Genomic DNA, 23362 nt, shown 5'->3' with positions numbered 1-23362 from the left:
TTATAAACTAACTACGGTGAGTTCAAGGACCGCCAAAATTAGTAGGACAAAACGGTGCTGGCCAAATACTCTCATTAGTGAAGCATAAACACAAACATATTAAACAGTGGGCTTTCCAACAATGAGGAAGGTTTGTGTTATGTTTTTCCTCCTACAGAAACATTATTAAAACAAAAATAAATTCCCCCCCCCCTTCTTTTTCCATTTTTGAAAAGGCTCCAGGGAGCCACTATAGCGCAGCGCTAAAGAGCCGCATGCGGCTCGAGAGCCGTGGGTTTCTGACCCCTGATCTAGGTCATTGTTTTCTCATAATTGAATTAAATCTGAACTGCTCAGATTGTCTGAGGAGATGTTTCACGTCTCATCGGAGCAAACTTCATCAGTTCTGGCACACAGAAAAACATAGCAGTAGTTTTTTCCTGTTCACTGTAAATGACTTCAGTTAACTCTTTGAAATAGCAATACATGCATTTAGTGTACTGTTGGTATTGGATAATATTTAGTATCCAGCACCATCCGCTCAGACTGGAGCTGTCCAATAGTATTTGAGCAATATTCACAGCCATGTATCATAGGATACGTTCTATTTACCTATACAGAATAGTTTTTACCAATTTATTTCAAACACAACAAACCGTCTACTCTACAGTCACAAAAACATAATCTCCAATTTACAAGATTTACAACTGCAAAAACCAATAGTATCAAATCAAAAAGAAACATGGCATGTGTCTGAAAAGGAGCAGGAAGAAGCTAAGGTTTTTTTTGTCTTGCCCAATCACTCAGATAATCTGGTTCCTAATCAATGCAATGCATAATCACACGATACTTGACAATATTAAGTGTATTGACAGGATAAATATTATGTTTAATTTAATTTACATATACATTTATAATATTTAAAAGTTACATATTTTGATCATTTTAAGCATACTTAAAATGTATTATAAAAATGCATCACATTTGCTTATTTTTTTTCTTCATCACTGATTATTACTCATTGCAAACATAATAAAACATCACTTACTGTGCAGGGTCTGCTGTCATTAGGATGCCGACTGATAGTATGTTCATATATTCCAATTCAGAAGGAGAATGTCTTATAATTCTCGCAAAGAAACGGGGTGGGTGGAGCCAGGCGTCTTTTCGTGTCATTCTCGCCATTTTCAGGTCCTAAATGGCTGTCAAAGTGTACCAACTTGTCGGAGTACGTCCTCAGCCATTTACTTTCCAGGTGAGAGGCATGATTTATGATCTACAATAAACTTCCAGGGAACAAGTAAGAGAGGAAACACCTCGCCATGTCAAAATTGTGCACAGGCTTGTTATCACAGCGCAGCTATAAATAGTTTGTCTGCATTAGCGCTTATAACAACAATATCACTAATACTTGGTTAAAATCCAAGTCACACAATGTAAATGAACTATTGTTTGAGCTTTTTGAATGGTTATTTATTGGATTTTATGGGCGGAATAGAGAACCTCCAATTGGATCCGCTGTAAACAGACTTTATTTACGTTTATTTAATGTTTAGAATGCATTTTTTTTTATAAATCCATCCGTCGTCATGTCTTTCATAATGATTGTGAACAATAAGCAAAATTCCGGAAAAAAAGGGGCCCCCTTTATATTGAATGATTTTATTGCTGTGTTCGATTTTCTCATCTAATTGATTCCATTAGGTCAAACTGATAAGCACATACCCCAACTTACGAGCATTATTGGTTCTATGACAGAGCTCCTAACTTAAAGCACTTGCATCTCAAATGGTCTCCCATTGAAATCAATTGAAATCAACTTAATTGCTGATTGATCTCCTAAAACAGCATACTTTCAAAAAGAAAAACAAACTTTAAGATAACAAATATTGTAAAAAAATAAATAAAATACAATAGAGTATATACTAACCCCTAATATAGTTTTATGAAGTAATGTAACAATAAAGTGGAAAGTGGACTTCTACGCTATCTCCTTCCACCTGCGTCTCAGTCAAACACACCATCCGTAGTTTCATGCATAAATGTTTGCTGTTTAGCTGTTATTTTTAACATCCTTCGCTGGCGTTAGACTCTTTCTGCTTCCGTTTGATGCAAACTAGCAGTATTACGCTCAAATCGCTACACCAAGTCGGCAACGTACTTGGTCATGTTTTTTTAATCATTATTTTGTTGCATTAATTCAATGAATATCATCAGCTTCTTCTTCCCAGCACAGTCCTTGGCACTTACTTTCTTCCTTCCCACAGTTGAAAAACAAAGTTACGTCGATCTCAAGCTATAAGCCATAGATGGTCTGTACTGTCATATTATCATGAATAATTCAAAGCCTGTACCCATGCACTTGGCATCCATTGCGGCCCCTTCCCAAGGTTTCTTCTTGTTCCCATTTTGGGCTTTTGGAGTTTTTCCTTGCCTAGATGTGGGTTCATATCATGGGATGTTGTTTGTGGTTTGTGCATGCAGCCCTACGAAGCACTTGTAATTATGGGCTATTTAAATCAACTTTGATTGATTGATTAAAGATAAGCCGTTAACGAATGCCAGCAAGACTTTGCTACGCCAACTAATTTAAGGGGGCCTTGTACCCCAATTAGCTGAGAGACAGCTCTTATCTCAAACATTCTTAAGTTGAGGTCCCACTATACTTTTAAGAGGCTCAGTTTCCCCCTCAGATGTCATTTTCCACATTAGTCACACTATCATATACACTATATTGCCAAAAGTATTTGGCCACCCATCCTAATGATCAGAATCAGGTGTCCTAATCACTTGGCATGGAAACTGTTTCTACAAACATTTGTGAAAGAATGGGCTGCTTTCAGGAGCACAGTGATTTCCAGCATGGAACTGTCATAGGATGCCACCTGTGCAACAAATCCAGTCGTGAAATTTCCTCACTCCTAAACATTCCAAAGTCGGCTTTATTATAAGAGAATGGAAGAGTTTGGGAACAACAGCAACTCAGCCACGAAGTGGTAGGCCACGTAAACTGACAGAGAGGGGTCAGCGGATGCTGAAGCGCATAGTGCAAAGAGGTCGCCGCAGAGTCGGGTGTGGATGAACTTGACTGGCCTGCACAGAGTCCTGACCTGAACCCGATAGAACACCTTTGGGATGAATTAGAACGGAGTCTGAGAGCCAGGCCTTCTCGACCAACATCAGTGTGTGACCTCACCAATGCCCTTTTGGAAGAATGGTCGACAATTCCTATAAACACACTCCACAACCTTCTGAGTTGAAGTTGAAATAGCTGCAAAAGGTGGAGCGACATCATATTGCACCCTAAGGGTTAGAAATGGGATGGCACTTCAAGTTCATATGTGAGTCAAGGCAGGTGGCCAAATACTTATGGCAATATAGAGTAGGACAGCCTGCAATGACAATGTTTTTCAATCAAATGTCAGTGTGTCCAAAATTACATAACCACCCTTTCATTCACAATAAAATCCTGGTAAAATTCCATGCATGCAGACTAAAAAAAAAGCATAAGGTTATATAAAGAGACCCATACTCATGCTTTATCCTGTTTGGCCAGCTTTGCAGCAGATTATTCTTGCAAGCAAGGGCTCGGCGTGAATGTGCTGACTCTCTCCCTGCATGTTGGAAATAAATAAATAAACTTGCTGCTGACTCATGCACAACAAAACGGTATCAGCAGCCTGGCTTGTGCATCTTCAGATGTGCTCCGAAGCGTGATCAGAGAGCCTCCGTGTGTCTCCTCTCTTCTTCTTTGCTTGGAGGAGCACACTGGAAGAGGAGGAGGAAGAGGAGGAGGAGGTGCGCGCGTCTTTAGCGGCTCTCTGCAGCCTCGTCTCCGCTCGATGATGATCGCTGCCGTGTTTCTGGTCCTCCTCAGGCCGCTCAGTATCCAGTGCATGCTGCTGTTGCTCCTGCTCTTGCTGGGGACTGTTGCCACGATTTTGTTTGTCTGCAACTGGCATCGCAACCTCGCCAGCGGGAAGGATCCCATCAAATCGGTGCTGTCAGGACGCGCCAAGAGCCGCGGTGAGTAATCGCGGTGCGCATCATGCAATACGACGACATATGTGTTCATCTCTAACCTGTCTTATCTTTTCCCATTTTCCCTAGTGGGTCTTCGAACGCATCATTTTCGTTCAGAGGTAGGATGAACTTTTGTCATTATAAGTTTGTTACGTCATCAGCATCGTTTGTCACGAACGGCATCATCTGTTATTTGAACAATAATAGTTAACGCAAACCCTGTCCGTCTTAGTTTTTTGTACATGCGTCATACTTTTAAAGCACGAATCATTTTTACTTTATTGAAAGACTGCATTACTATTTATGGATCACCAAGTGCGCATGCGCATGTGCAATCAATAAAGGAGGGTGATTTGGCAGTTTCACTACAAGGAGGTTGAACACTCGCAACCGTGTTGTATCCCAAAAATGCAGATTTTTTTTTTTTTTTGGTGTCTTAAATGACACATTCTTTGTTTAAAAGCAGAATGTTTTGATGTTATGGTCCTTCAAGACCGCAGTTGGCTTACCGTTTCCGGTTTATGGGCCTTGTTTTCAAAATAAAAGTTGACACTACTAAAAAAGTCAACATATTTAGTTTACTTTACAAAAAATGTGTCTTTTAGTTTGGTAAATCTTTCTCCACTACAGTAATTGTACTGTATTTCTGTACAAAATAAATACCAGTGAATGGTATGTGGTTACTTGCACTATTAATAAAAAAGCTACAACAGCGCTATGACCATGAAAAATCTGCACCCTCTGTTGCATTTACTTACCTTTTGTATAGATAACATGTTTGGAAATATGTCCAAACTAAATCTCTTCATTTGCTATTCGTTTTAAACCAAAAATCTGAATTATACCTAGGTAGAAAAGCAATGTTGTTTTTTTATTCATCAATTTAGAAAAAAATGCTTTAGGAAATTGATGCTGAATTTGTATTAAAATGACACAGAACGCTGTCTTGAATGTACTAAATTCAGTATCCAAGTCATGGAAATAGGATGAGGTGCTTCCTGAATGCTTTTATACTCTCAAGGAACTGGAAGGAAATGTAGGTCATGATCAGTCATTTAGTTGCCGTAAATTATTTTGACGTTGTTCACTTACTGCATTTGTCAACAAAACACACCATGGCTAAAATAACTAGAGTTGTGCTAATCTGATATAAGCAACAAAAAACAACAACAACAAAAACTATAGGATGATATCGTCTCGCTTCTAAAATGTCCCATATAAGGGCTCCAATTCAAGCAATCCTGCAGCGTGTTTACTTTTGCAAAGCTGGACAGCCCGTTAACATGTCCTCTAATAAGTGCACAATGTTGGTCATATCTTGTATTTTAGTCTAGTTATTTACAAAATGTAAACAGGGTAGGCTATAGTATAGACTATGAGGAGCTGGCAGCTACACAACAGCTCAACACGCAATAGCACACAAGCTAAACCTACACCATACGTGTTATTAATTGAACAATATTACAGTCTCAAACACAGCATTTGTCAATATAAACAAGTATCAAGTAATTATAGTAGCATATTATGTACATTTGCAAAGAGTCCAAGGCACAGTCATGTTTGAAAGTATCCAGTAACACTGTTTCTTAACCATAGGGCGCACTTTTGGGCCGCAAGCGCATCATAGGGGGCCGTCAAAAAAATATCTGTTTCTCATCTGTGGTTCGTATGGGCCGCAGGGGTACTCGGTTGTAATACACTTTTCCACCACTTGTGGCAATAATGACAATAACAAACGAACAGAAGAAGTCTGGAGCTGAAGTCATAGAGAAGTTTCTTAAGGGCAGAAATTATAACTAAAGTAGTGAAGCTGTATTTTCATTTGCACTTTAAATTTGTTGCCATTTTATTTAGGAAACATATATTATTATTTATTATCAATTTAGTTAGAATTGACTTGTTTTAGCAATGCGTAATTGTATTTACATTTATTTTTCAACAGTTTTTATTAGTCCCTTCTTTTGCAGTATATTTGATTAGTATTTATTTTGTTAAGCCTTCGTAATAACCTTTGTGATTAACACATGCTTTCATATTATTTGACAAGGTTTATCCTGTTAAACCGCAAGTAGGTTAGATATAATCATTGAATACGAATAAAATCAAGACTAAGATTACAAATTCAGTGTTAATATTTGAGTGGGTTCCGGCCGCCTCTGCAGTGGAAAAGTTGGGCCCCGAGGTCAAAAAGGTTAAGAATTTCCGCAGTAAAAAACATGTCCACATTATTCAATTTACCCCATCATAAGCTTAACGTAATTTAGTATTGTGGCCGGTGTTGCCAAAAATAATTACCACTCCACTTCGCCTGGGCAATTATTTTGACTCAGGGGCCAAATTTATAGAAAAAAATGTGTCTGGGGGCCGGTATATCTACAAAACCTCACAATAATGTCTGATTGAATGCTAAAACATTATGACAGACCACCTTAAAAAACGGAATGGAATTTTAATTTTTTTACTGCATAAGACATCCAGAATGTACATGAAAATAAAGAATGTGGGATTTACAATATTAACTATGACCGATAAAACACTGAATATTGACAACATATGAACGTCACACCCCCTCTCCATCGACATATTTTACAATCAAGCAAAACCCAACAAAAATGCAACAAACTCAACAAAAAAAACAAAAAAAAACACCTACAATCTGATATATCTGAGATATCACTAAGCTTTAGAACTTTGTTGTGAAAATCTTCACACTGCTTGGTGCCTCGTCTGAGCTGCTGTGACTTAGATTACCATAGTAACTAATTAGATTACCATAGTAACTAATTAGATGACCATAGTAACTAGTATATCATGCAAAAGTGCAGATTCCAACCATTGAAATACTTTGTATAGTTCAAGACTTACACTCATTTGAAAACATCACTGCACATCATAATGGCAGCTACAGTTTCCATCTTAAAGATCTAAAAAAAAAATTTTTTGGGAATGTCCGGCGGGCCAGATTGAAAAGCTTAACGGGCCGCATGTGGCCCCCGGGCCTTAATTTGACCAGGTCTGACTTAAACACACAATAAGTCCATTCCAAACAGTGAATAATAAATAAATTAGAGTTTTCATACCTTCCATTTTTCTGTGTTTGAGTAATTTAACTTGATCAAATCTTTTCTAACATTCCACTGCTACAAAATAATAAAAGTGTGTGTAATTGGTGATATGGTATCGGCTCTATATCAGTGTCGGGCAATACTCAAGGCTCTAATATATTGGTATCATATCGGAAATGAAAAAGTTGCATCGCGACACCCCTAAAAGTAACCCAGGTGTGATCGTGACTGGTTGTTTGTGTTTCAAAGGGCTTCAGACACAGTCCACGTCACGCCAAGAGGAGCACACAGCATGCTCGAGTGACAGAGGACAAGTCCAACCTGGTTGAGGTCCCCAGGAGTGAGCCCGAGTCCTCATCGACTCTAAGGAAGCGCAAAGTGAAGAAGCGGGTCCTGCCGGAGTTTTACCAGTCTGTGCAAGTCACTCCAACACGCAAACCTGTAGGTACTCCCTTTAGACCTACTGGAAACCAGTTCTCCTCAAATAGTGGGATGGTCCTCCCTGATTGTGGGCGGGGGATGAGGGTGGCTCGTGTGACCACGGTGAACATGCTTTATCAGTATGATGCAGGTTAATGCTTCAAACCCTGCTTCGAAAGGCTGTGCATTAAAAATATATCCTGACTTCCTCCTTTTGATGAAAAAAAAAATCAGCTCAAAATGTTTTATTCATTTTTGTTTTGAAGGTTAAAGTGTTCCTGAGGTAATGTTGTTGATCAATTTAATTATTATTGAGTTTATTTTATTTTATTTTATTTTTGAGTATACATCGTTCAATTCGGTTAGAAAATGTTTATAGTTTAAATAATGATTTTTTTTTCAATATTAGGCGAATTGATGCACTTTAAATCTTTTTTGTTACAGACAAAGACAATGTTAAAGTTGTTCTTTTTAAGTTAATCTATATTTCTCAAAATTTTCCTTTGTGTTTTCTATAATGGTAATAAGGACACAATATTATGCAGAGGTGTACTTATAACAATTTTAGAGACAGATTATAAGATTTATAGTCAAAGGACATCAATATGGATATGAAACTTGGATATACTTTAGACTAGTTACTGTACAGTTTGTACAAAACCCAAAACCAGTGAAGTTGGCACGTTGTGTAATTCGTAAATAAAAACAGAATACAATGATTTGCAAATCCTTTTCAATTTATATTCAATTGAATAGACTGCAAAGACAACATATTAAATGTTCGAACTGAGAAACTATTTTTTTTTCTGCAAATAATCATTAACTTAAAATTTAATGGCAGCAACATGTTGTAAAAAAGTTGGCACAGGGGCATTTTTACCACTGTGTTACATGGCCTTTCCTTTTAACAACACTCAGTAAACGTTCGGGAACTGAGGAGACCAATTTTTGAAGCTTTTCAGGTGGACTTATTTCCCATTCTTGCTTGATGTACAGCTTAAGTTGTTCAACAGTCCGGGGTCTCCGTTGTGGTATTTTACGCTTCATAATGCGCCACACATTTTCAATGGGAGACAGGTCTGGACTACAGGCAGGCCAGTCTAGTACCCGCACTCTTTTACTACGAAGCCACGCTGTTGTAACACGTGGCTTGGCATTGTCTTGCGGAAATAAGCAGGGGCGTCCATGATAATGTTGTTTGGAGGGCAACATATGTTGCTCCAAAACCTGTATGTACCTTTCAGCAATAAAGGTGTCTTCATAGATGTGTAAGTTACCTATGCCTTGGGCACTAATACACCCCCATACCATCACAGATGCTGGCTTTTCAACTTTGCGCCTAGAACAATCCGGATGGTTCTTTTCCTCTTTGTTCCGGAGGACACGACATCCACCGTTTCCATAAACGTGCCAACTTCACTGGTTTTGGGGTTTGTATATCATTACAGTAGTACCTTAACTTACGAACTTAATAGGTTCTGTGACAAAGCTCTTAACTCAAAACTCTTGTATGTCAAATCAATGTCTCCTATTGAAATGAATTAAACTCAATTTAATTTGGGGGCATGCCCCCCAAAACAGCATAATTTTACCATGTAACAAGCCTTTGGAAAGATAAACAAACTTTTAGATAATAAGCTACTTTCATACAATATAATACAATGTACTACTAACAACAGTAGTTTTATTAAGTAATATAATAATAATGTACAGCATTTACTTTGGAGAATGGACTTCTACAGTATCTCCTTCCCTCTTCTTCTCCATCAAGCACACCATCAGCAGCTTTGGTATATTTTCATGGATAAATGTCCACCATTTTTGGCTGGCGTTAGACTCATTCTGTTTCAATATAGTGCAGACTAGCAGTGTTACGTTCAAATTGCTTCGCCAAGTTGGCGAGCCGCTCGGTCATGTTTTTAATGTTTTTTTCTTTAGTTCAATTAGTTTCTTTAGTTCTTTAGTTCTTCTTCTTCTCATCACTGTCCTTCACACTCACTTTCTTCCTTTCCATGGTTGGAAAACAAAGTTATGTTGATCTCCAGCGATAAGGTAAGGCTAACGAATAAGACCAGATGTTTTGGACGGATCCTACAGGGTTCAAAGTGACATTTGCCATGCCAACTAGTGACGGGGATGCCTGTTACTCAAAATTTTGCTTTTAACTTAAAGCATAACAATCAAGTTGGGCTACCACTGACAGTGTACAAGCTGTACATGAATTGCTTTAATGTATATGCTGTCCAAGTTTCATTTAATTAACATTGTCCCTGAAGAAGTCTGGCTGATATGCGAGAGGTGTGAGATACTGTATATCACACGAAGTAAAAAGTATCCCATAGACATTCCCTTCTTATTAGCAATGTCTCCAGCTTGTGCAATGGACATGACGCGGCTCTAATGTTACGGTGTGAGAAATGATCTCATTGATCCCCGAGGCGCTGAGGCAACGTCCTCTCCCCATTAGTCATGCTGCAGTAATGGTAGGAGCAGACATACAGTATACAATCGATATACTGAGTGGAGCCTTTTGGTAATCGGTAAAGCTGAATGGAATATACTGCATACTAATAATTACACTGCGCTCAAGTTCATCCCAAAGCTGTTTGATGGGGTTTAGGTCGGGGTTCTTCTAGGTTTTCCATAGGAAAGTCCTCTAAGCTTGACCTTATGGATCAGAGGGAATTCATGAATGGATTAAAACACAGGTGTCAAACTCAAGGCCCGCCACAACATTTTATGTGGCCTGAAAAAAATATGCGTCAAAAAAATGCTTTATCTTTTCCTACTGAAAATATTCGGTATTTCCATTTCGACAGAAAAAATTACATGTGCTTATTTTTAAAACCCAAATATTATTTAATGATGCAACAAATATATTATCATACATTCATTTTTTTGTAAACAAATACTTGACTATCTGCTTGATTTGTGGTTTCAAAGCAAGTTATCTATCAAATTGTACTTTGTAAAAAATATAGTTATAGATTTTAAGGTAAAATCCTGGCAATTGAACGACCGTCTTTTTACCGTTAAAAAAAAAGGTGGTTCCGTTTTTCTACATACAGTAATACACCGGAAAAACAATAACCATAAAATTTCAAATAAAAAAAACAAGGATACTTTTGTTGCATTTACAGTAATAACCCAGCAGGCACAAGATATTAAAACAATGTTGAGAACTTGTTGAATTAGGTTCCATTGTTGAGCAACTCAAACATAATGTTGGAACAACATGCTTTTTGACGACGTTTAATCAATGCTGGGTTCTGACATTGATTTGACCATTGAATTTTGGTCATTTTCCAACCAATATTTTTCACCACAAATACAATGTTGAAACAACATGCTTTTTGACAGTGGTGTCATTTTGATAAATGTTTTGTTCATATTATAAACTTAAAATTTGAATGATGATAAATGAATGTGTTGTGGCAGTTGTGGATGTCAGTTTAATTAATGTCAGGTTGTGACATTGATTTGACCATTGAAATTTGATATTTTCCCAATCAACAACTTTGATCCAACGTTAGACACCAGCGTTGTCTCAATTTACAAAAACAACTATTTTGTAATGTTGTTTTAAAGACAGTTTTAAAGACATGTACGTATCATCATTGTGCACCAATATCTTGTGCCTGCTGGGAAACTGTAAAAAAACACCGTAAATTTGACTGTAAAATTGTAGCGAGTGAGCTGTCATTTTTTTCCCATAAAATATACTTTTTTTTTTTTTTTACAGCATATCGAAAATGCAATTGGAAAAATCTAATCACTGTTTTTTACGATACAAGTCTAGCAACTGAGCGAACAGTTTTGGGGTACCGTTTTTCCATTTATAGTAATACTTTGAGGAAACGACAAACGTAGAAGTTTACCGAAAAAACAACAACATTGGTACTGTTTTTACATTTACAGTAATATGCTGTGAAACAGCTACTGTAAATGTAAAAATGTTTTTACATTGTACGTACAAAAAACATTATAATCAAATGCTAAGGCAATTGTTTAATAATATAATTCACAGTTAGATGCGGCCCTTCAAGAGCAGCCATAACTGCAAGTGGCCATCAATTAAAATGAGTTTGACACCCTTGGACTAAAAGGTGTAACTCAGTCTTTTTTTCCAAACAGTGGCATAAATCATATCATGTTTGTTGTGCTGGTGAGTAAACAGTATTTTTACTATCATCGTTAATGCAAGTGGGATAAACATGAATGTCATAAATGTCATAAATGTGGTTAGTGGTCCGAAATTGTAGCGTAATAGCATAAACGTGCAATCACTTCATGTATTTATAGGAGATTTTATTTATTCAAATTGGGACGGCACATAAATCTCCTGAAAGGGCTTTCAAATGTCATCATAAAGACTAGTTGGTAAGCGAATGGTGGATGCAGCCTCTAATTAAAAAAAATATGGGCTATTATTGCAGAACTAAGGCAAGGCAAGGCAAGTCTATTTATAGAGCACAATTTATATACAAGGCAATTGAAAGTCCTTCACAGAAAATGACAAGAACGCCAAAATAAAAGTAAAATAGTCATAATTAAAATTAAAATCAAAGAGTGTAGATAAAAGCGTTTTCAGTCTGGATTTGAGGCCTGTCTCACATCTTCTGGAGTACTTTTTCACATTTTAGGAGTATAAAACTGAAACGGAGCGTCACCACGTTTGGTCCGGATTCTGGGCACCAGCAGGCAACCACACCTCGAGGTTCTCAAAGCCTGAGATGGTTCATATGGGTTACTAAGAATGGTGTACATCTTGTAAAACAGAGGCTAAGTCTTGAATTAAAAAAACATGGGCTGGGTTCTAATCTGTTAGATACTCTTATCCCCTTATGCCCAGATTGCTTCTTACATAAAACAGAGTATCATTAAGGCTGACTCAGGATTTACACTTTTCCCCACGGCATCATAATCTAATCTTTTCCCCAAATGTGTCTGTTTGTCTTCAGTGGACAGAATTAGGAAAGAGATGACTTTGATGTGCCTGCGTCTCACTTTAAATCATGATGAAACGTGGTGGAAAGATGAAGAGGTTTCTATTATTAACCGTTTTTGACTGACCTCAGAACAGTTTCGTGCATTTCATGGTAGAAGTCTGTGATTCTTTTGAAGTGTGCCTTTTCTGCTCCATATTCCATTCCAAGTTTAAACTTACAAAGCCAGTCTCTTTTTTTGATATATGCTCCATTTACAGCTTCACACTGTTTTTAGCGTTATAATTCCCCTTTTTCTGTGTTCTGTTTAATAATATAAAGCTGTTTAACGAGTCCCCAACTTTCCTCTTGTACCAGATAATGTCAACACTTGTAACCTACGTTTGCTTAGTTGCTTAATGTCTGGTGTGTCCATGGTGCTGCATCTTTCTCAAATTCGTCTATCCACAACAAAAAAGTATATTGCATTACCTAGAAGCCATAATTGTGTTTTTGTACACCATCACAATGTATTCCTCAGACATCTTCTGGATTCATATGTCCTTAATAATTTGTAAATTTTTGGAGTAATTTTTAAATAGGCTAAAATAGATGGATAGACGTTTACTGTCATATTGTCAACATTTGACATGTACCGTACGAGATTAAGAAAACGTGTCAAACAGTCAAAGTGCAGTGCAGCAATCATACATTCGGCAATATATTCTAGGATCGCTCAAATACAGACATAAAATAGCTAAAATAATTAAAAAACTAACTGAAAGTACCATGCAGTCATCTGTACTAATGTATTAAACATTTGTATGTAAACAGTGTCATGATTCTGCACGATAGTTATTAGTTTCTTGTATTTTGCTCTTAGTTTTGTTTCCACTTCCTGTTTTCCTCCATTTGACACCACTTCTTTACTGAGAGCGCTGGCTTCTTCACCTGCCCCTGCTTGCCAATCAGGCCGTTTGACCATTGTGCTTTGTACCTCCATGCTGCATAGCATGAAGGTTCTAGTCCTTTTGTGCATTTCCCTGTTGCACTATTTTTGTAAGGTAAGGTCTATTCGGGTGTGCTGGAGAGGAGGCTACGCCGGATAGTCGAACCTCGGATTCAGGAGGAACAGTGTGGTTTTCGTCCTGGTCATGGAACTGTGGACCAGCTCTATACTCTCGGCAGGGTCCTTGAGGGTGCATGGGAGTTTGCCCAACCAGTCTACATGTGTTTTGTGGACTTGGAGAAGGCATTCGACCGTGTCCCTCGGGAAGTCCTGTGGGGAGTGCTCAGAGAGTATGGGGTATTGGACTGTCTGGTTGTGGCGGTCCCCTCCCTGTATGATCAGTGCCAGAGTTTGGTCCACATTGCCGGCAGTAAGTCGGACACGTTTCCAGTGAGGGTTGGACTCCGCCAAGGCTGCCCTTTGTCACCGATTCTGTTCATAACTTTTATGGACAGAATTTCTAGGCGCAGTCAAGGCGTTGAGGGGATCTGGTTTGGTGGCTGCAGGATTAGGTCTCTGCTTTTTGCAGATGATGTGGTCCTGATGGCTTCATCTGGCCAGGATATTCAGCTCTCGCTGGATCGGTTCGCAGCTGAGTGTGAAGCGACTGGGATGAGAATCAGCACCTCCAAGTCCGAGTCCATGGTTCTCGCCCGGAAAAGGGTGGAGTGCCATCTCCGGGTTGCGGAGGAGACCCTGCCCCAGGTGGAGGAGTTCAAGTACCTTGGAGTCTTGTTCACGAGTGAGGGACGAGTGGATCGTGAAATCGACAGGCGAATCGGTGCAGCGTCTTCAGTAATGCGGACGCTGTATCGATCCGTTGTGGTGAAGAAGGAGCTGAGCCGGAAGGCAAAGCTCTCAATTTACCGGTCGATCTACGTTCCCATCCTCACCTATGGTCATGAGCTTTGGGTTATGACCGAAAGGACAAGATCACGGGTACAAGCGGCCGAAATGAGTTTCCTCCGCCGGGTGGCGGGGCTCTCCCTTAGAGATAGGGTGAGAAGCTCTGCCATCCGGGGGGAGCTCAAAGTAAAGTCGCTGCTCCTCCACATCGAGAGGAGCCAGTTGAGGTGGTTCGGGCATCTGGTCAGGATGCCACCCGAACGCCTCCCTAGGGAGGTGTTTAGGGCACGTCCGACCGGTAGGAGGCCACGGGGAAGACCCAGGACACGTTGGGAAGACTATGTCTCCCGGCTGGCCTGGGAACGCCTCGGGATCCCCCGGGAAGAGCTGGACGAAGTGGCTGGGGAGAGGGAAGTCTGGGTTTCCCTGCTTAGGCTGTTGCCCCCGCGACCCGACCTCGAATAAGCGGAAGAAGATGGATGGATGGATGGATGGATGGATGGACTATTTTTGTTTGTGTTACTTAACAAATTTTTACCTGCACTTTGCCTGCCGTCTATGCATACTGGGGTCACGGCCAATCCACCTGTGACACAAAACTTAATGCAAAATATTTTTAAGTTATTGAGTACACTAGTAGCTGTTAGATGAAAGCTGTTTTTTCCTCTGAAAGCTCTAAAAGCATTCAAATGCTGATATGTTGAGAAGGTATATATGTTTAAAGGGTTCATATTATGCAAATCCAGCTTTTTTTACCTGTTGGCACCTGTTTGTGTGTATTTGGGATCCCCATAACTCGTGAAAATTTGAAACCAAACCATCGAGTCGTGGCATTGATATTGATAAAACACGTTTGAGGTATTTTGCCTTAGTTATATGTCAGTAGATATCTCCATATATAGTAGAGGTTTACCCAAAGAGCTTTGCTTGAGTCAACACGTTTTTTTATTCAGTACAAAGTTGTAGTCAATGAGTTCCTTATTTTCTTTAACTTCTTTTTGTGGGGCAGACTGACTCGTATATGCACGTGCATGCTAAAATCCTTTGCTGTTGACTTTAAAAAAAACATTAAAAGTAAGTAGCATATACCGTATTTTCCAAACTATAGAGCACACCTGGATATAAGCTGCACCCATTGAATTTTAGAAGAAAAAAATATTTTTCCATATATTAGCGGTACCGGAGTAGAATATATATATGTTGTGAGATTAGTTATTTACGCAGAACAATTTTGTAAATGTTTTTTCACATACCTTAATTGTCTCCGAACTGTGTTTCTAATACGGCAGCAAAACGGCAGATCAAACAAAACACAAGTCATCGTCATTGACCCAGTAGCTGCAGAAGCTAACTATCCAATCAGCTAAACAGACTCAATAAGTCCGCGGTGATGTTTTGGTGAATTTACTGAAGAATTTGTGAGACTGAAACAACACATAAAGAATGCCTTTGTAAATGAATAATACTAACACAGACACTCGTCGACATGTTAGCATATACGCTAATGATACCGACGCTCGCTTCATTACAATGCGATAGCCCGTACAAATATGCATGAAAACACTCCTACAGACTTCACACATGGGACGAGTATGAATTGTTTTAGTTAAATTGGGAAACTTACAATTGTTGCATCGAGTTATGATTGAAGAATCCTTTCGAGCAAAATGCTATGGATGGTTTTACTTTCTGTACAAGGCAAAACAGGAAGTACATTTTCAACTCGCAGCACCTGCAGTGAGCAAACTCGTCCAAAAGTTGGCGCCATAGCACAAATAATCACACACCAGTCCTCTGTTTGGGTTTAATGAAAACTATGGAATTTAAAATATTATGGCCATTAGCGAAAATTAGCTGCACGGTTTTGTAAGTCGCAGGGTTGAAAGTGTAGGATAAAAGTAGCGGTTTATAGTCAGGAATTTGCGGTAGTTCTAACCAGGGCTGTAACCTGGTTATGAATCATCTTTCATTAATAATTTAATAGCTATATTAGTTAGACCAACCATTTTTGTAGTACAAACGATTGGGACAATTTTGGGGAGATTTATCTGGACAAGGTCCACAGGTCCACTAAACAGCGCATTCCGAAGAGCCGGTCAGAAAGTTGCTTGAAAGTTAAAAGTAAAAAGTACCAATGATTGTCACACACACACTAGGTGTGGTGAAATTTGTCCTCTGCATTTGACCCATCACCCTTGATCACCCCCTGGGAGGTGAGGGGAGCAGTGAGCAGCAGCGGTGGCCGCGCCTGGGAATAATTTTTGGTGATTTAACCCCCAATTCCAACCCTTGATGCTGAGTGCCAAGCAGGGAGGTAATGGGTCCCATTTTTATAGTCTTTGGTATGACTCGGCCGGGGTTTGATCTCACAACCTACCGATCTCAGGGCGGACACTTTAACCACTAGGCCACTGAGTAGGTCTAGTGAAGATGGTCTGTAAAACAAAATGTATGCAACATTTTGACCAAAGAACCACCATTCCAATTATGTATTTTGACCAAAGAACCACCATTCCAATTATGTAAACCACAAGAAAATGTTTTAAATATAGAAAAAAATCACAATACGACTCCTTTACAGGAAAAACAATTATAAATGACACAGCATATTATTAGTATCAAATTTACACTGTTGAAAATGTTCGTCTTGTTTGTTTTTTTAAGGTGTATTTTTAGAATATGCCAATATGACACCACTGAGATACACCGTGGAAATAATATTTTTTTCCAATAAATATTTGTGTCCGCAAAAAAAATATGGCTTTAATCCTATAATATTATGTAACCAAAGTAGATGAACAATCTAAACACCATTTTGGAAACAACCCTCAATATATGTTCCAGCCACAATTAGTGTTGTCCCGATGTCAGTATTTTGGTACCGGTACCAAAATGTATTTCGATAGTTTTTGGTACTTCTCTGTACTTTTCTAAATAAAGGGGACCACAAAAAAATGGCATGATTGTCTTTATTTTAACAAAAAATCTTACGGTACATTAAACATATGTTTCTTATTGCAAGTTTGGCCCTAAATAAAATAGTGAACATACTGGACAACTTGTCTTTTAGTAGTAAGTAAATAAACAAAGGCTCCTAATTTAGTCTGCTGACATATGCAGTAACATATTGTGTCATTTTTCATTCTATTATTTTGCCAACATTATTAAAGACAAGTAGTAGAAAATTGATTATTAATCTACTTTTTCATTTACTGTTAATATCTGCTTACTTTCTCTTTTAACATGTTCTATCTACACCTCTGTTAAAATGTAAAAATCACTTATTCTTCTGTTGTTTAATACTTTACATTAGTTACGGATACCTGGGTATCAATCCGATACCAAGTCGTTACTGGATCATACATTGGTCTTATTCAAAGTCCTCATGTGTCCAGGGACATATTTCCTGAGTTTATAAACATAATATAATTTTTTTTTAAATGAAAACATTTTTGTGATGCTAAAAAATATCGAGGTAATCATAGTAGTATCGACTAGATACGCTCCTGTACTTGGTATCATTACAGTGGATGTTAGGTGTAGATCCACCCATGGCATTTGTTTACATTCAGGAATGGCGTCATTAGCTGTGACGCCGGTGAGCTACGGCGTGTAGTGAAGCATGTTTAGCTATTCCTCGTCCTGCAGGGATGATACTTGTAAGAAATTTACTTTATTTGTCACCATGGAGGCGAGGATTAGTGATTTAGAAGTCGCTACAACACTGCCGACTGCGGATGGACTTAGCCGCTAGCTAGCTAGCCATGTCTTAAAGCACCTCCTCCTTAGGGTGTTTCAGTGTTATAACTTCACCTTTATCGTTACTTTTTAAGTCAAAATGCGTCCGTTCTCCCTTTTCTGTCTACACACTGTGTCTGCTTGTAAGTACAAACCCCCGTTTCCATATGAGTTGGGAAATTGTGTTAGATGTAAATATAAACGGAATACAATGATTTTCAAATCCTTTTCAACCCATATTCCGTTGAATGCACAACAAAGACAAGATATTTGATGTTCAAACTCATAAACTTTATTTTTTTTTTGCAAATAATAATTAACTTAGAATTTCATGGCTGCAACACGTGCCAAAGTAGTTGGGAAAGGGCATGTTCACAATTGTGTTACATCACCTTTTCTTTTAACAACACTCAATAAACGATTGGGAACTAAGGAAACTAATTGTTGAAGCTTTGAAAGTGGAATTCTTTCCCATTCTTGTTTTATGTAGAGCTTCAGTCGTTCAACAGTCCGGGGTCTCCACTGTCATATTTTACGCTTCATAATGCGCCACACATTTTCGATGGGAGACAGGTGTGGACTGCAGGCGGGCCAGGAAAGTACCCACACTCTTTTTTTACGAAGCCACGCTGTTGTAACACGTGCTGAATGTGGCTTGGCATTGTCTTGCTGAAATAAGCAGGGGCGTCCATAAAAAAGACGGCGCTTAGATGGCAACATATGTTGTTCCAAAACCTGTATGTACCTTTCAGCATTAATGGTGCCTTCACAGATGTGTAAGTTACCCATGTCTTGGGCACTAATACACCCCCATACCATCACAGATGCTGACTTTTGAACTTTGTGTCGATAACAGTCTGGATGGTTCGCTTCCCCTTTGGTCCAGATGACACGATGTCGAATATTTCCTAAAACAATTTGAAATGTGGACTCGTCAGACCACAGAACACTTTTCCACTTTGTATCAGTCCATCTTAGATGATCTCGGGCCCAGAGAAGCCGGCGGCGTTTCTGGATGTTGTTGATAAATGGCTTTCGCTTTGCATAGTAGAGGTTTAACTTGCACTTACAGATGTAGCGACAAACTGTATTTAGTGACAGTGGTTTTCTGAAGTGTTCCTGAGCCCATGTGGTGATATCCTTTAGAGCACATATGTCAGAGTCAAGGCCCGCGGGCCATATCCGGCCCGCGAGAAGGTTTTTTACGGCCCTTGGGATGATCTTGATTTATTATTAGAACCGGCCCGCAGACCGCAGATCTTTTTTTTTTTTTTTTTTTTTTTTTTTTTTTTTTAGACCGCAGATCTTTTACACGCACCGAGCGGATGCCGGTCCAAGGTTCCGAAAGGGGGCGAGCGGCCCGCCGGGACGCGCCTGCCGGCCGAAGGGCTGCAGCCCGGCCGTCAGTCGCGGAGCCCGCCGTGCCACGCGCGCCAAGGGGGCGGGCCGAAACCCGGCCCCGAGGCCCTGAGACTTCTGCTTTGTTTCCCCAAACCGCGCGTCACCGCCGGGCCCGCACCACCGTCGGGCTGCAGCCCGAGCGTCGGTGGCGGAACCCGTCATGTGCCGCGCGCGCCAAGCGGAGCGGGGGGGTCAAGCGGGCCGAAACCCGCAGGCCACCCCCTCACCACGAGGCCCTGAGACTTCTGCGTTTGACCCCTACGCGCGGCCCGTCGGGACGCGCCCGCCGTCAAGCCACGAGGGCCAGCCGTCGGGTCGCGGAGCCCGCCGTGCCACGCGCGCCAAGGGGCGGGCCGAAACCAGCGGGGGGTTTCGGGCACCCAACTCGCCTCCCTCCCACGGAGGGAGGAGGGGGGTTTAATGTGAACATTACTGTGCAATCACATATTTAGAGTTTTTACTCAATTCAAGTTTAAAAGTTAAAGTTTAATATTTGTTTTCACTGCATGTTACTTCTCCTTAAACAAAGTGTTGTTTTTGATTTATAGATTTTTGCACTTTATTTTATTGTATTTCAATTTAATTATATTTTAAAAATATTTCAGTTGAGTGGATGATAGAAAATTGCTATTATTGTTTTTTTCTTTGAAGTAAATTTAGCCCACTTTTGCTAAAATAGAAAATATAGGCTACTGATGGTGCCTTGAATACCGGTTTCTTTCATTTAATGTTCATGTTATGGGGATTTTTATATAAAGGAAATTTGTCTTTTGTGTCTGTTGAAAATTAAAGATTACTGACAGAGCCATAAGAAAATATTGATTTATTTATCTGATCATATTGGAATATATTTGTTAGGTTTTCAGTAGGTTCAATTAGGTTCACTAGACTATATGCGTCATTTAAAAATTTTTCAATGAACATTCGAACAGTCCGGCCCTCGGCTTGTAGCTAAATTTTTTATTTGGCCCTCCGTCCATTTGACTTTGACACCCCTGCTTTAGAGATTGATGTCGGTTTTTGATACAGTGCCGTCTGAAGGATCGAAGGTCACGGTCATTCAATGTTGGTTTCCGGCCGTGCCGCTTACGTGGAGTGATTTCTCCAGATTCTCTGAACCTTTTGATGGACCGTAGATGTTGAAATCCCTAAATGTCTTGCAATTGCACTTTGAGAAACGTTGTTCTTAAACTGTTTGACTATTTGCTCACGCAGTTGTGGACAAAGGGGTGTACCTCGCCCCATCCTTTCTTGTGAAAGAATGAGGATTTTTTGGGAAGCTGTTTTTATACCCAATCATGGCACCCACCTGTTCCCAATTAGCCTGCACACCTGTGGGATGTTCCAAATAAGTGTTTGATGAGCATTCCTCAACTTTATCAGTATTTATTGCCACCTTTCCCAACTTCTTTGTCACGTGTTGCTGGCATCAAATTCTAAAGTTAATGATTATTTGCAAAAAAAAAAAAGTTTTATCAGTTTGAACATCAAATATGTTGTCTTTGTAGCATATTCAACTGAATATGGATTGAAAATTATTTGCAAGTCATTGTATTCCGTTTATATTTACATCTAACACAATTTCCCAACTCATATGGAAACGGGGTTTGTACTCTGTGATTGTGCGCTGCCGAACATGCTCCTCTGCTCTTAAAACCAGCAACGACACGACGTGGCGACGACGAGGGGGGGTTGACCGGTACTTTTTAGAGGCGGTATAGCACCGAATATGATTCATTAGTATCGCGGTACCAGTGACATGCAGTCACTAGAGGCAGGTGAGGTGGGGCCTCACCTGCCATCATTGAAAGAAAAAAAATGTAAAAAGAAAAAAAATTTATTAAATTGTTATATGTATCCAGTGATTATACTATAAAGTTATTTTCCATTTAACTTCACCAGTTTTAAATTATTTTTATTCAAAATCGCTGAATTTTCACATTTGCCGTTCAAATACTGAGAAGAGACTTGCTGTGATCAGCAGCCAGTTGAGGCCCGTCACTCAGTTGTGCCTCAACATGGATTGCGGACTCGGCTAACTGCTGGCCTGCTGTGCCTTGAGACCGTATTGCTATATGAACTATATTATACATTTCCATAGTTTAGTTAACTGAGGTATATAATGTACAGTGTATTTTGTCAACAACTGTATGTGTATTTCTTGTGCTGAGCAATCATAAAACTGCTGCGAAGACGCACTGGCTGAGGCTCGCAGTAATCCAACCCCCTGGTGGTAGAGAATGCACCCCCGCCGTAGAATGCACCCCCTGACGGGAGTGTTATATCAACTAAAGCCCACATTTAAAGTTTCCACGTGCAAGATTGAATCTATTTAAAAAAGTTATTTAATAAGAAGCCAAAAAGTGCAAAAACAATAATGTACGTGTTTCAGGAGTTGTGAATGACTGCAGGGCCACAACATTAGGTACACCTGCAGACTGCAGCATGGATTTCATATTTCATTCATTCACAACTCCTCCTACACGAACATTATTGTTTTTGCACTTTTTGGCTTCTTATTAAATAACTTTTTTTTAAATAGATTCAATCTTGCACGTGGAAACTTTTAAGTGTGTGTTTTAGTCACTTCCTGGTTCTAAACCCAATCATTCTACGGCGGGGGTGCATTAATCCAGCACAACAGCGGCGCATGGACTTCATTTATAAGTAAAGGTAAGACCATAATAACGTTTTTTTTTATGAAATGTGCTTTTTTTGTGTGCTACAGTTTGTATGTGTAAAGTTAAAGTTAAGTTAAAGTACCAATGATTGTCACACACACACTAGGTCTAATGAAATTTGTCCTCTGCATTTGACCCATCCCCTTAATCTCCCCCTGGGAGGTGAGGGGAGCAGTGGGCAGCGGCGGCGCCGCGCCCGGGAATAATTTTTGGTAATTTAACCCCCAATTCCAACCCTTGATGCTGAGTGCCAAGCAGGGAAGAATGCTGGTATGAGCTTTTAAACATAACCCGTTAACTGCTGCCAATCAAATGGTGAATAAGATACTCTTTAGGGTTCATATGTTTGTAAATCTGACTGTGATGAAGTCAGTGCCTCACCAGTCATGAACCTCACCGCACGTCACTGCGCGGCACTATACCAATACCGGTATACCGTACAACCCTAGCCACAATACTGTTTTTAATAAGACTCATGTATTGGATCCTATTAAAATGTGCAGAGGTACCTAATAACATGTCCTGGATATGCTTTGCAACGCCAAATTCCCCCACCTTATGTTGTATGGAATCAGCAGGAGCTCTTGTCCTCCCAGCTTGTGTTGTGTTTGTAGCCAGCCAGCACCTTTGTGGGTCGCTGTTGGCTGCTGCTTTTTCTTTGGCTGTCTGTGCGCGTATATGACGCTGCTGGAGGGGGGTAAACACACGCACAAGCCCAGCCCTGCCTGTCCGCTCCGACATCACACAGCTCGCCATCATCTTCACCACCACTGCCATCCCCTCTGCTCCTCTGCTGGAGGTCTGACATCAGCCTCGCATCTTCCGCTATAATCGTGACCCGCCCTGGAGCATCCCCACAAGGGTGTGGCACTGCGTGCAGGACGCACTGGATGAGGGGATTGAAGCTAATAACGCGCAAATTGGATTGCTTTTTGTGTTTAAAAAATTTTTTTTTTGTACCTATGATGTACAGCTTGGTAAGTGTTAATGTTGACCTGGCGGGGGAGCTAGACTGTTCGCTTCATATTACTGTCATCTTTTGTTGTGGCAACCATGGCGAGACTCCATAGACAATTCCGCTCTTTTGCTTTTGCCCCTTCTTTTCATTGCAACTATAAGTGATACAAGGTTTATTTTACCATTGTTGTTTTCTTTTGTCTCAGAGCTCAGGTTCGGGGAACCCTTCCCTCCACTGCTCCATGTCTTCCTCCGCGGATTTGTCCGAAGATGAAGATTACAGCTTCAAATCGGGGTCGGCCTCACCGGCACCGGGCG

General features: G+C 39.9%; 1 protein-coding gene and 1 long non-coding RNA gene across 9 annotated transcripts in view; one reads left to right on the top strand and one right to left on the bottom strand.

Moving 5' to 3' along the window:
* LOC133657233 (uncharacterized) overlaps positions 1-23362 on the bottom strand; it is a 972718-nt gene that overhangs the window by 214240 nt on the left and 735116 nt on the right. The window lies entirely within an intron of this gene.
* dst (dystonin) overlaps positions 3723-23362 on the top strand; it is a 235001-nt gene continuing 215361 nt past the window's right edge. For 7 of the 8 annotated variants that reach the window (XM_062058283.1, XM_062058282.1, XM_062058281.1 and 4 more), the window contains exons 1-4: positions 3723-4005; positions 4090-4121; positions 7317-7508; positions 23251-23362. The exon at positions 23251-23362 is cut by the window's right edge and continues 102 nt beyond it. In XM_062058283.1, coding sequence (XP_061914267.1) covers positions 3822-4005; positions 4090-4121; positions 7317-7508; positions 23251-23362 — 520 coding nt within the window. In that variant the 5' untranslated portion in view covers positions 3723-3821. The remainder of the gene's footprint in view (positions 4006-4089; positions 4122-7316; positions 7509-23250) is intronic. The other variant, XM_062058275.1, reaches the window with a different exon arrangement.

Source organism: Entelurus aequoreus, linkage group LG09, assembly GCF_033978785.1.
Source record: "Entelurus aequoreus isolate RoL-2023_Sb linkage group LG09, RoL_Eaeq_v1.1, whole genome shotgun sequence".
NCBI classification, from domain to species: Eukaryota; Metazoa; Chordata; class Actinopteri; order Syngnathiformes; family Syngnathidae; genus Entelurus; species Entelurus aequoreus.
The sequence above is the reverse complement of the archived record's forward strand: the minus strand, read 5'-3'. Positions and strand labels throughout refer to the sequence as shown.